The sequence below is a fragment of the Syngnathus typhle genome, linkage group LG13, assembly GCF_033458585.1.
Source record: "Syngnathus typhle isolate RoL2023-S1 ecotype Sweden linkage group LG13, RoL_Styp_1.0, whole genome shotgun sequence".
In the NCBI taxonomy this organism is placed as follows: domain Eukaryota; kingdom Metazoa; phylum Chordata; class Actinopteri; order Syngnathiformes; family Syngnathidae; genus Syngnathus; species Syngnathus typhle.
Window position 1 is genome coordinate 3,715,404 of NC_083750.1, and position 12,682 is coordinate 3,728,085.

General features: G+C 44.1%; 1 protein-coding gene across 1 annotated transcript in view; it reads right to left on the reverse strand.

The window, feature by feature from the left end:
* The window catches only part of LOC133166056 (receptor-type tyrosine-protein phosphatase mu-like), a 110,891-nt gene that overhangs the window by 41,800 nt on the left and 56,409 nt on the right, over positions 1 to 12,682 (reverse strand). Inside the window, exons 8-13 of the mRNA XM_061296042.1 lie at positions 10,982 to 11,290; positions 10,292 to 10,401; positions 7,705 to 7,906; positions 6,861 to 6,963; positions 1,572 to 1,845; positions 147 to 183 (exon numbers count right to left, since the gene is read on the reverse strand). Of these exons, the coding sequence (XP_061152026.1) occupies positions 147 to 183; positions 1,572 to 1,845; positions 6,861 to 6,963; positions 7,705 to 7,906; positions 10,292 to 10,401; positions 10,982 to 11,290 (1,035 nt within the window). The remainder of the gene's footprint in view (positions 1 to 146; positions 184 to 1,571; positions 1,846 to 6,860; positions 6,964 to 7,704; positions 7,907 to 10,291; positions 10,402 to 10,981; positions 11,291 to 12,682) is intronic.

Genomic DNA, 12,682 nt, shown 5'->3' on the forward strand with positions numbered 1-12,682 from the left:
ACATTATGCCACAAATCGCATGCAACTCAACCAACTAGCTGAGCGGTTGACTTGACTTGTTCAACAATTCAAGCATCTCTAATAAAATGCGTTCATTTGTTATAAGGCCGACACTCAACCTCAAGCGATCTTAGAATGAGTCCTACCTTTGGTGGCGACTCGGACGCAGTCGATTTTGGTCTCCTGTACAAAAAAACAGATGGAGAAAAGAGGATGATTATGATGACAAGTTGTGTATGTGCGTACGTCAGTAGCAATAAAACAGTCTAGAGCCCTGTGACTGCCACAAAGGAACGTTCTTGAAAAAGAAAACCCTTGGTGCAGCTGTGCGATCTTGCCAACAGTGACATGCATCGACAGACCTTGTGTTTAAATCGATAACAAAGAGCTAGTTTTAGCCTCTCAAAAGTTTGCACCGCAGAGAAAGACTTTTCCAAACACTCGAGTGCTGAAAAGAAGAAAAGGACACAGGCAGGGACAGGGAGGCTGTGAGTGACACAAAGGTCATGGATGCTGTGTCCCTGAGCTGGGTCTGCCTGCTAAGATCGCCCAATGATAAGCCAGACACTCAGCGGCCACTTTAATAGCCAAGAGCAAAACATTCTGCCTTTACAAGCACAATATGAGCACTTAATTGAGTGGTGCTTCATGGCACGTAGTTGTTTTAAAAATGCATGGGATCTTGTAAAAATAAATGCATATTCATTTCAATAATGAGATTAAAAAATTATGTGAAACTCCTATGTGGAGCTGATTTTTTTTTTTTTTTTTAATGTTCTACAGCAGGGTTGCACGTCGAAAAATGTTGTCACGGGCTGCGTCACAGATTCCTTCTGAGGGCCATTATGACTGTCAACGCCTTATATTATATACAGTATAGGCTACACAACAAACTAGTTTAGAAATCAGAGACTAGTAAAATAATTGCACATTTTTAAAAAGATCATTGGTAAATATTGCTAGCAACATCTCTGTTTTTTTAAAAGTGAAGACAATTTGCAATTTTTGTATTGACACCAAAATCTGTCTTTGTGGGCCAAATATAATTACGCTCCGAGCCAAATTTGGCCCACGGGCCAGAGGTTGACTCTCCTGTTCTAGAGGTCACTAGGTTTATGGTTTTAAGTCCAAATTTCCACTCTCACTGACAAGAGCAAGAAAAGTTTGAGTAGGTGTTCTATTCTGGAGTGCCAACTGGCTAATTGAATTCAGGCCGGGCCTCACACATTATTAGCGCTGCCCCCCCGGAACGGACGTGCCGCCGATGCTCAAGGAGGCCGGCGCTGGGACATTCTCATTCAGCTCCATCGACTGGCGCGCTCTGCAAATTGCTATCGAGCGGCAAGCGAGGAGGGACGGGAGCAAGAGTCACGTAGCATCCACTTGAAGACTAGGGGTCGGCGACCTGTACGATCGGGAAGCGGTCGGGGCACTGAGGTCGCGGTGCTTGCCACAATTAATTGCTACCGCAACAGATACGTTAAATGCAAGTCTGGCGTTTGGCAATAAATCACAATTACTGACGCATGCATTTCATATCGTCTGCTTTGTCTCAATCCTTTGCGTCTCACCCCGTTTGCGGTGCTGACGGCCTGGTAGTAGACGCTGTAGCTCTTCTGCGGCAGCAGCGGCGCGTTCCAGTATCCACTGTAGGTCTTGTTGTCGCCCACGGTGAAGGGCTGCGGCCCGTGGATGCCGCCGGCCGGAAACTGGGCGGCAAAGTAGTAATGAGAGTTGAGCTGCGTGGCGTTCTGGAAGTGGATGGGGACCGGGTAGCAGCGCAGGATCTCGGCCGTGCCCCGTGCCCGTCTGGGGCGCTCCTCTTCCACCACCACCTGGTAAGCGCTGCAAAAAACAATGCCAGCGTCACCTTCTTTCCTGACAGGATTAAATATTTCATCACCTCTCTAGCCACAGCTAAACAGAGAAGCCGCCTTGACGGCCTGAGCAAGGGCCCCTGTGATAAAGTGTTGGGTTAAAGAGTGCATGCTGTATACGCTAAGGCGCACTTCATCATCCCCGCACCAACCGCAGGGAACAATTGATCATCTGCGGTGCGTCGTGCGCGCGCAACCAACTGAGTGTATCTTAGCTAGCACGTTCTGTTGATTACATTCAAATTGCTTGTAGAAGCCATTCAGCTATAGAGGTTGAGAGAATTGCATGTGGTTCATCGGGGTCCGATTACATCCTGTGGAACTTCCAATGGAACTTCTATAGCAGACTCATATTTCCAAATCAATAAATGTTTGGACGCTGGCCTTATTTTTTTCATTACGGGCATTGGTGTTGTTGTTGTTACCATTAGAAAATTCCAATGAACTGTTTTTGCAATGTTTTGCCTGAATAATAAAAAATAGTGTAGTGGCACATTTGTTCATAAGACTTTCTTTTCCTCACACCACAATCATGTTTTCAAGCATGTAACATTTCCACATTCAACATCTCAGTAGCAATGAGTTCGTAGCGCGACGACGGTGCAAACATCGGCAGCAGCTGTGAGTGCACTCTTTGTCAGTCAGCAGCTCGCTGACCTCCGTCGGGACGCGGCACGCATGATAAATCGGCTCGTCGACGAGACCGGCAAGTCTCTGCTCTGAGCCCAGTTGGCCGACTCGGTGGACAAAGTGGGCTCTGTCAAACGTACAGAGGGGTCGCAGTGGCGATACACCAGAGCATAAGGGAGGGAGGGAATGCAAAGAGCGCTTCACATTTCCTCTTCTTGAGTCTTGAGAACATGCAAATAACACCAAGGTGTGAACGTCATTCTTTTAACTTACCAGCTGAATCGTCATGCAATAATAAATATCGCTAAAATACATTTGTTAATGAGAAAATTACTGCATACGTATATCAAAAATATTTTCAAAATATATTTGAATAAAAAACAAATACTTTGGGGGAAATATATACCGTAATTTTCGGACTATAAGTCGCACCGGAGTATAAATCGCACTAGCCATAAAATGCCCAAAAAAGTGAAAAAAAAACATAGGAGTATATATGTATATAAGTTAACCCCCCACCCAAACTATGAAAAAAACCTCGACTTATAGTCCGAAAATTACGGTACATATATATTAAAATATTTGTAAAACAAGTTTAAATAAAATTACCGTAAATATTCTAATTATCGCCCATATTCTAATAATCGCCCAGTGTGTGTTAGCGATGACATAAATAAAAAAGTGATACCTCTAATTATCGCCCACGCTGCTAAAAATTCCCCCCAAAACTTACGTTTTCCTCCGCGACCGCATGCCGACGTCATTGGGCAAGTTTAAATACGACTGATTTGACAGCACGTCAAATGTCCCTCTTAAATTGTTTTTCTCCATAAACTATGATACAATTACACTCGGCACTCCGCTACAATATCCTTACACAATTACGTTATCAACTTTCTCTAATTAGAATAAATACGGTATGTAGGGTAAAACCAATTTAAGTATTTTCATATAAGATAAACAAATCGACTAGAAGGAATTATCTACAATGAAACTATATCATAAAAAAACAAATGTTTGGGGTAAATATTGTATGTACAACAAATTTAAAAAACAGCTCAGGTGAAAATGTTAGAATAGCAATAAATCAGTATGACAGTGGCATATCCAACCCAAACTACGAAAACTACACAAAGTTTCACAAGCCAAAACTTGTACTTTTGCTTGAATGTAAAATCAATACAACATGCTAACAGAAGAGCTGAATCTTTACTTTCTGTTCCACATATCTAGCTTGTAAGGGAGAGGAACAACCTCAAAAAATAAAACTGAGGCTCCCGCAAGTGTCTCTCTCTGTGTGATATGATGATGCGGCTGTTCCATGCGTTATTTAATGATACAGCACAGGGACGGCTGCTTTTCCTTTCCCGCGGCAAAGTTACGAGCGCCAAAGGCGAGGAGGCTCCCGGGGTTAAGAAGTCGTGTCATGTGCAAATCTCGACCTGCTGCTTCGCGTCAGCAGCGGCTGCAGACGCAAACGCTCAATTCAGAAGGCTCACAGATTCGAAGCAATTTTCAGAAGCAAGAAATTCACGAGATGATGGGGGGGTAATGCAAATATTCTGCTCTTGTTTTTCAAAAATAATCACTGCTGTCATATTCATGTGATGGCTTGTCACCGGCTCACAAGGATGACTCACTTGGACAGGCCCAAGGCTGAGGACACAAACACACAGATGTCGAAATACATGAAAACAAACAACATCAAAGCTGCAAGCAGCGACAAACGGCGCTCTGTTTTTCATGGCGACTTCTCAAAAAGATCAGATTTCAACTCCCACATTTGCTGGTGCATGCCAGAAAACTTTACAATTTTGCAAATGGCTGACTTGCGGTTCAATTTCAAGAATGGGTCCTTGAAACTGTTAATGTGTCATTTGCTGGCAGTGCTAGAGTGGGGGGGGGGGGGCGTACTGCCCCTCCTTTTTTGAAATATGCTTGGACCCCATAGGTACCAGCTTTGAGGTATTTTTTTCCCCAGTACCTTTTTCCCCTTATTTCCACCTGGCTCATATAGGGAACATATTCTTCTTCCTTTCATTCTTTTGGTTTAAAAAAAAACAAATGGTGCGGCTACTTTTTTTGTTTTAACATTCAACTGTTAAAGTGGCCCAAGTGGTCCCATCACAACCTGTGCCGACACCAATTAGTCCCCTAGCTTCACTGCCCAACTCGTCTCATAGATTTCTCCTCCGCAGACCAATTATGCCTGATTGACTCGCCATTGAGCGGACAGAGGCCACAGGAGTCAGATTTATTTTTCATGTGGGCTGATAACAGGGGTGCCGGCCTCTCTATCACCATCTTGACACAGACTAATGCTAACAGGGGCTGATTTAAAGTGTCCGTAAACCAAACAACTCCAGAACCGTCATCGGTGTAGCTCATGTCGTATTACAAGCGTGACAAAATGATGAGTTTTGTGCCATGTTTAGTCACAGCTATTAGCGCACTTCGGCAAAGAAAGTTACGTATTTTAAAGGTGGGTCAAGGCCGTGTGCTTCTGTGTTGACAATATTAATCTAAGGAAAAAAATTCACACCTAAAAACAGTGTTTTTTTTGTTTTGTTTTTATTCTGTGCCAAAGCACTTGCCATGCTCCGGTACAGATTATCTGACGCTACAGGGAACAAGAAAGCATCTCATTTGCACAAGCACACTTGGTATTTTAAACGCCTCCGTTGGCTGGAGGCAAAGGTGATGGCGGCAGAAGAGGTCTGATTTAGTGGCAGTAAAGATAAGCGGAGGCATCTCAAATCATTTCTTGCCGCACGAGCTTGTAAACATTTATTTTGATGTGAGGTGGGTGGATTCTGGCCGCTGACGACGAGGGGCAAATGTTACAGCGACATTATTGATAGACAGTCATTTTAATCCTCTTAAAGGAACACTGTCCCCTCTGGTGAAAAATGTTCTCAGAGATTAGCGGCCCAATCCGAGCAGTCTATGTTTTACATATGATAGCAATTAGCATCTCTTCGGATAATCTCCAGATTTACTTTAATTCGTATGGGTTGGTGGATGCTTGACGGACAGTCGTCATGCCGTTATCGTGTCATCGTCCAGCGGACTTCCTGCGAAGCATTTGAAAATGCCAGCGGCCACTATTAGTTCCCAAACCAAATCAACGTGTCACATGATCAAATCAAATATGCTTCTGCTGCTGCTGTACAGTAAACCTCGCAAAAAAGTGACCAAATCCCTCTTGCTCATCTTCTCTCATCTGGGTTTTAAAAGTGATTTCCTAAAGTGTTCCATTTCAAAATTGAAGTAAACATCATCTGAATTACAGACCTTTTCCCAAATAACATGCAAGGTCGTTTGTATCAATGAGGTCATTTCCCCATTAAAAAATATACTTGGAGGCAGCACACCCACACTGAGAAGGGAGGCTAAAAATTAAAAACCTCCTCCTTTAAACACGGGCATCTAATAAATAATATTTAGGTCAAATAATATGCTGAGGTCAGCATCACATGAGAAAGAAATAAAGAAAGGGAGCAAAAAAGTAGGGCTAAAGTAAGTAAAAGTTGGCATCTCCAAAGAATTTTGGGAGGTTGGCGGTAAACAAAAGCAGCAGCCCCACTGTGCTAATTAATGGCGGCTGTGATTCACAACACGCCCCGTCATCGTTGGCGCTTTGTAATTGGCCCGTTGACGAGCGCATCGCCTGGACGGTACTTGCGAGGCGATTAAAAAAACATTTTTATTGCTGTGAAGACACGTTGCGTTAAACTCGGAAATTGTTACGACTGGGTGGAGTCAATGGCAACTTTGAGGCCCTCAAATTTTGTTGCCTGCCCAAGAGGGGATCACGTATGATGGCCCAAACAAGCTTGCTCAGATTGTTGCCAGTTGAGAAAGGGCAGCCGGGAGCCCCCCCGAAAAAAATCTGGAGATTTATTTTTTCCTAATGGAAGCTCCAGAGCCGACATTCAAAGTCTTTTTGAATCTTTCAAAATCGTATTATCGCTGCATTAACATATAGTAGACATACAACAAATAGTGGCTATTAAAAAGACGATGAAACAGTAACTTGTGCCTTCAGCAAACCAAAACGATGACTTTGCATAACGCCCAACATAAAGGTGCTAACAATGCCCTGTAAACGCTCAGGAAAAAACAGGTTCAAACGAGTTGAGGTGCAGGGTGAGACGCCACGCTAACAAAAAAGACAGAGGCGGGACAACCTGGAGCCGACTCGCGCCGACTGCTCCAAAGGATTTTTTTCTCATTTTCAAAGCCAAAATGCTGGAAGGCGCGAGTTCTTTGATAATTTTCCCAGCGTTGACATACATGCTTGCTACTGTTGTTGTTTTTTGGGTTGGGGTTGCTGCTAGTGTCTGGGCCTACCTGACTGGTGCGCCCCTGCTCTGAGCAGGCTTCAGCAGGACAGTCACCGTGCTGTCCGTCTGGTTCAACGACGTCTCCTGGTCGTACGCAGGCATGGACGGAGCTGGGGGAGGAAATCAAGATCTTACCGTTTGTTTTTGTAAAAAGGTAATTATGGTTTAACAATGTACAGAAAACCCATACCGTGTGCTGAATCAGAATTTTTTTTCTAGCTCTGATGGGCCATTCAACATACCGTATTTTCCGGACTACAAGGCGCACCGGACTATAAGGCGCACCTTCAATGAATGGCCCATTTTAAAACTTAATCCTTATATAAGGCGCACCGGACTATAAGGCGCACCATTAATGTATCATGTCAGATTTTTAATCCAAATCAAATCATTCTCCATTTTATCATTTTTATTTCAACTTCAGATGCAACAAATGACTTTATAATCACAAAATAATGATCCATAGTCTTTTTGATTCATGATTCACAGTCTTCAGCAGGCCACTTATGCTTGATTTTATGACACAATGCTTCGGGCCAGTTTGAATTTAGGAATTTAGTCCATATATAAGGCGCACTGGACTATAAGGCTCACTGTCGGCTTTTGAGAAGATTTTAGGTTTTTAGGTGCGCCTTATAGTCCGGAAAATACGGTACTCAAAATTGTCTTTATTCAAATGTGCTAACTTCTCCAGAACTGGTTCAGACATTACTGGCAACACGGTTCACAGTATATTAGCAAATTAGCATGAGGCAGTAGGGAAATGAAAATTAAAACATCCGTTGACATGACTTGAACAGGGGCTATGAACTCGCTCCATGACTTATTCAACAAGGCCCACAGACACTGACCTGAAATCTTGGTGGTGAACTGGGTTGCCACGGCAGGGCCGTAGCCTTTGGCTGTGCTGGCGCGCAGAGTGAAGGAATATGTGGAGCCCGGGTGGAGCCCCGCGAAGGCGTGGGCGGTCTCATTGCCCGCCTTGGACACTTTGCCGCTCTGGTTGGAGAGGTCCAGTTCGGGGTCGAAAGAGCTCACCGCCTTGTAGGAGATCTGTGGAGAAGATGAATATTCATTGGGGAGAGTATTCAGTGAGAGCTGCTGCAGCTGCTTCTGCTGCTGCTGCAGGGTATGCGCTTGAATACATCTCCAATCATTTATCCTGTTTTTGTGAGATTCTCGTCGGTTTTCTAACCAAGAAATACACTCCTTGCTTTTCTAATGCTCAACTGTTTATACATGGAATATTTATTGATATGGCTGCTTTGCTACTTACAATACTGAGATGACCATTTTGTTTCTTTTTAGTCTTATTTTGAATTCTGTTTTTGACGGTCAATCAAAAGCTGAAAGGCTTCTAATATGGCGTCAAAGTGAAGTGGCATCATGAAGTTTTAAGTTGATGGTTTCTTGCGCCTTTCCATCGGCCATAACTCACCGCTTTACCCGACTCGTTTATTAAGAGCTTAAGCGGCGAGGTTACAGCCCATTTGTTCACCGCCCCCCCACCTCGCACACACCTAAGGACTTGATGATGGCGTACGTATTTATATTTTATGCGTTAGAGATGCTTCATAAATCCCGACAACCAGCGTGGAGGAGAAAAATGTAAACCAATATTACGCAGAATGGGACTTGCCGACATGTTTCCCATTATTTCTGCTGTCACATTCATTAAGGACGTCGAGAGAGGCGGTGACGGGTAATTTCAAACTGAAACGTTGCGATATGCGCTTGGGCGGCGCAGACAAAAGGTCTAAATGAGAGAAGGCTTCCGAGCATTTCCAAACTTGATAGACACAAATTATGTAGCGCTCCAAACTTCCTTTTGTGTCCCTTAATTGGAATGATAATGGAGCTTTTCCTTTTTATGAGCGGCGCGTGTGGTGTTTTCTCCAAGTGGGGACTTGAGTTATTCTGAAAGGATATTAGCAAAAGTACTTGCCTTAATGCCTCCCCGCAGAACCAACACAAAGAAAGGCACTGCCACTTCTAGGATGCAACGACACGTACCCGAGAATCTGAGCTTTGTTGCTACTAATTTTGGAGGAGCAAATGTACCTTTGACATTAAGTTGCAATTTTACACTGTTTGAACTTAAAAAAAAAAAAAAAAAGTATATATCGCCATTTTGTTTTATAAACAAAATATGCGGATGTGAATTTGAAAACAAAGCAGCATAAACAATCCGCTGGACTGTATTCAATTCAAACTAAAAAAATGGATTATCAGATTTTCTGGGGTTATTGAGATGGAATAAATGAAACAAATAGCTTGTTGTTTGTGGGTAGTAGCTGTAAGTGGTGGTTTCTGAGAGCCTGGAAGCGGTTCTGCTCTATAAAGTGGATCACACATACACACACACATGCACGCACGCGCGCACACACACGCACACACGCACGCACACACTTCCCTTTTACATGTCGTATGAAATTTTAAAGAAGATAAACAGCCGAGACGTGTCTCTCTTTAAGCCATTAAGCCAACCTGCTGTGTGTGGTGTATTTTCCCTCTCATTTTTTTTATGGACATTGTTTCTGCATTTGCTTGACTAAACAAAGTCCCCCCCCGCTGCCGCTCAATCCTCGCTCTCGACCAATGAAAGAAGACCCCCGCTAACCCAATCAAAATAACGTAGCGCGCTGAGCAAACAGCGACCAGAGAGGGGAATCAATCTGTGGGAAAGGCGGCGGGATTACTTCCCAAACTGAAGGCTTGGTTAAGATCAATGTGTGTGTGTCTGTGTGTGTGTATTTGCCCTGTGGAGGCATGTACAAGAGTGGCGAGTGGCCATGAGTCAACATTGACTCGCCAACACAGAGATTGTGCTTTCAATATAGTTCAAAGGTCAAAAGACAACCTTATACAGTATATATTTCTTACTGTCTTACACTTGTGTGAGTTTCTTATTTTTTATTTCCGGTTCTGTACTTGAAAGTCTTATGTTTATCTCATTGTATGAGCGTTTGTGTTTACGTGTCACACATTTTTGTACTTGTACATTGTTTTTACGTGTTAGCTTATTGTCACACTGGTGCAACTTTTATGTTTTTTTATTTGTTTTGTTTTCACATTTTGCAATCAAGCATGGTTAGCTTGTTTGTTCACATGACCGTGTATTTGAGAGTGGTTAGGTTCTATTTGCACTTTTCTGTGATACTGGTAAGAGAGTTGTTCTTATATACTATCTATTTAAATAGGTTAGTTTACTTCCAAATATTTGTTGTTTGTTTGTTTGTTTATTTATTTATTTGGAATTTTCATTTTGTATTTTATTTGTATTCTACAATGATTGACCTGATTTGAAAATGAATGGACAAAATAATTTATTCATAGCAATTATTTTGTTTTCCAAAACATGCATATAATTTATTTGTATAGTATTACATTATTTTATTTGCATGTGTCGGAAAGTGAATCGACATGATTTTTGCATACCTCATACTGTGTGATGACACCATATGTCTGTGCCGGCTCTCGCCACGTGACCACGATCTTCTCCTCGTAGGCGCTGCCCTGGATGGACTCCAGCGGGACGGCGCCGGGCACTGCGGGACACCCCACACGCGGCACAGATTAGCGACACTGATGAATAAAAGTCGCGCACGTCTCCTTCACTGTGATTTATCCTGCTCCCGACAATCATCCAAAGAGCTTTTCAAGGACGTCCATTACACAAATGGCTGACAGCCAAAGTCAAAGATATTTTAATGTGAATATTTCAAGTCGTTGACAATAACGACACGGATGCCGCATGTCGTACGGTGGAGATGAGTGGCAGGCGGGCGCACATAAATAAAAGATGGGATTTTATCGGGGGGGTGTGACATTGTTGGAGCCACAAATCTTTATCCAATTTTGATTTTGAACTTTTTTGATAGGAAGCGCTGTTTTTATATATTAATGCTAAAGGTGGCTAGAAAGGTTGTGCTACTTTTCTGACCAAAGTCTTGTTTTTTAAAAAAAAATAAAGTAAAACACATAAGCAATTCGTTGTAAAATTAGACACAGCAGCGACAAAACAAGCTACCAAGTCTTTTTTAGGGAGTTGGATGGTGGATGAAGAACCAGATTTTGAAGGATCTCGTTTGATCAAAAGCATCCAATTCAAAGAGTTCTGGAGCTCACCATCCTCGTCCGTCTGCACTTCCAGCTCGGCGCTCTCCTTGACGCCTTCGGGGTTGCGCAGCACCAGCTTAACGCTGAGGTTGGTGAAGGGCGTCAAGTTGTGGATGGTGTGCTGCGGGTCACGACCCTGCGCCTCGTAGCACACCTCCTCCCGGGTCTGCTCCTTGCCGCCCACGCGTGAGCGGTACTGCGCCGTCAGGTTGTAACTGTGGCAGCGCGTCACGTTGTAGCCCAGCGGCTCCCAGCGTACCGTCACCTGCTTGGATTGGACGTCCAGCACCTCCAGACGGCGCGGACCGTGCATGGGCTCTGCAGGGATGGGAGGGAGGGGAGAGTGTGAGGCCCCATGCAGACAATCAATTAAGCCTTGTGAAACGCCAGGTGCTACGCATTAGTCGAGGTGAAACAAGGGAAATGGATGCAATGTATGCAGCCGCACGGCCTCTGCTGCTGTTCTTTTCTCTTTTCTCAACATTTGACACACGGTCAAATTTCATCTGTTTGAAGTTGATGCGTTTCCTGTTCCAAAGGTGCAGCGTGATGGGAGGCAAAGGAGCAAAGGCACAGCCCAGCGCCGTGCGCATGCCGACGCTCCAGCAATGGCACCGCCGTACCGGTGCAAAGCCTCTGCAGGGGCCGCGTTTTCAAATGGCAGGTGGCTGGCTATTAATGGTACTAGGTAGAAAAAGAATAGGTCACGCTAATTTGGTGATACATTATCACTAAGGGTGTGCATGGCTTCAATTTTAAAATAGTTATTCAATACATATCTCGATACATGGGGTGCGATATGGTTCAAGGACAGTTTGCTAAATTCTGGGGGATTGGGTTAGTTTGACCCAACTTTGGGTTGTTTTCACAGAAAAAAAGAACCCAATTTGTTGGCATATGTAAACACTAGATTGGTATACGAGTAGATCACATTACATTTAAACAGCTGATCGGAGATCTTCAATCTGAATATCTATCGGAATGACAAAAAAGTCTAAAGTCAATCATTATTGATGTCATGATACTGACATTGATATTTCGGCTCTACCCTAGAAGAAAGCAGCAGTCTCCTTCCTTCCTGCTCCATCTGTTGCTATCAATTCCTGTTGATAAGGAATTGGTCTCCAGGGTGAGACATGACTCCCCCCAAGCCATCCTGTCACCTGGAACCATTCTTGCTTTTTTTTCCCCACTGCCTTTTCCGAGACTTTCCCCCCAATTCCTAATCCCTATTTTGCGGCCATCCTCGCCTCGCCGCCAAGGCGGGCAGCATCGAGGTAATAGGATCAATTTCCATTCCAGGTTAAATTTGCAGCCCATTTCTCTGGAACTTAACACTTTAGCAGCTATTAGGGAGGAGGCAGGGGCTTCATTTCGGCTCCCATCCGCCCCCGGGATACGCAGCCCTCGCGACAGATCGGGCGGGCGGGCGGTTAGCCATGTTTAACATTCATAGGAAGCACCGAGGCGGTTGATTGCGTGCCGGAGTCTACACTGAAACATTGTGGGATGCCCAGGGAAGAAACACGGCAACATCTGGAAAGAAAAGTTACGAGACAGGAGGAAAATTGAGGGTAACGTTCGACAAACGAGGTCATAACGTTAGCTCGGGAGGCGCTAAAGCTAGAAGAAAGCGAGGCCTCATGACGGCTGAGCGACAGAAGTAGCAGCTGGGAAGCGGCGGATGTGTTCCCTCCCCAAAGGGAAGAT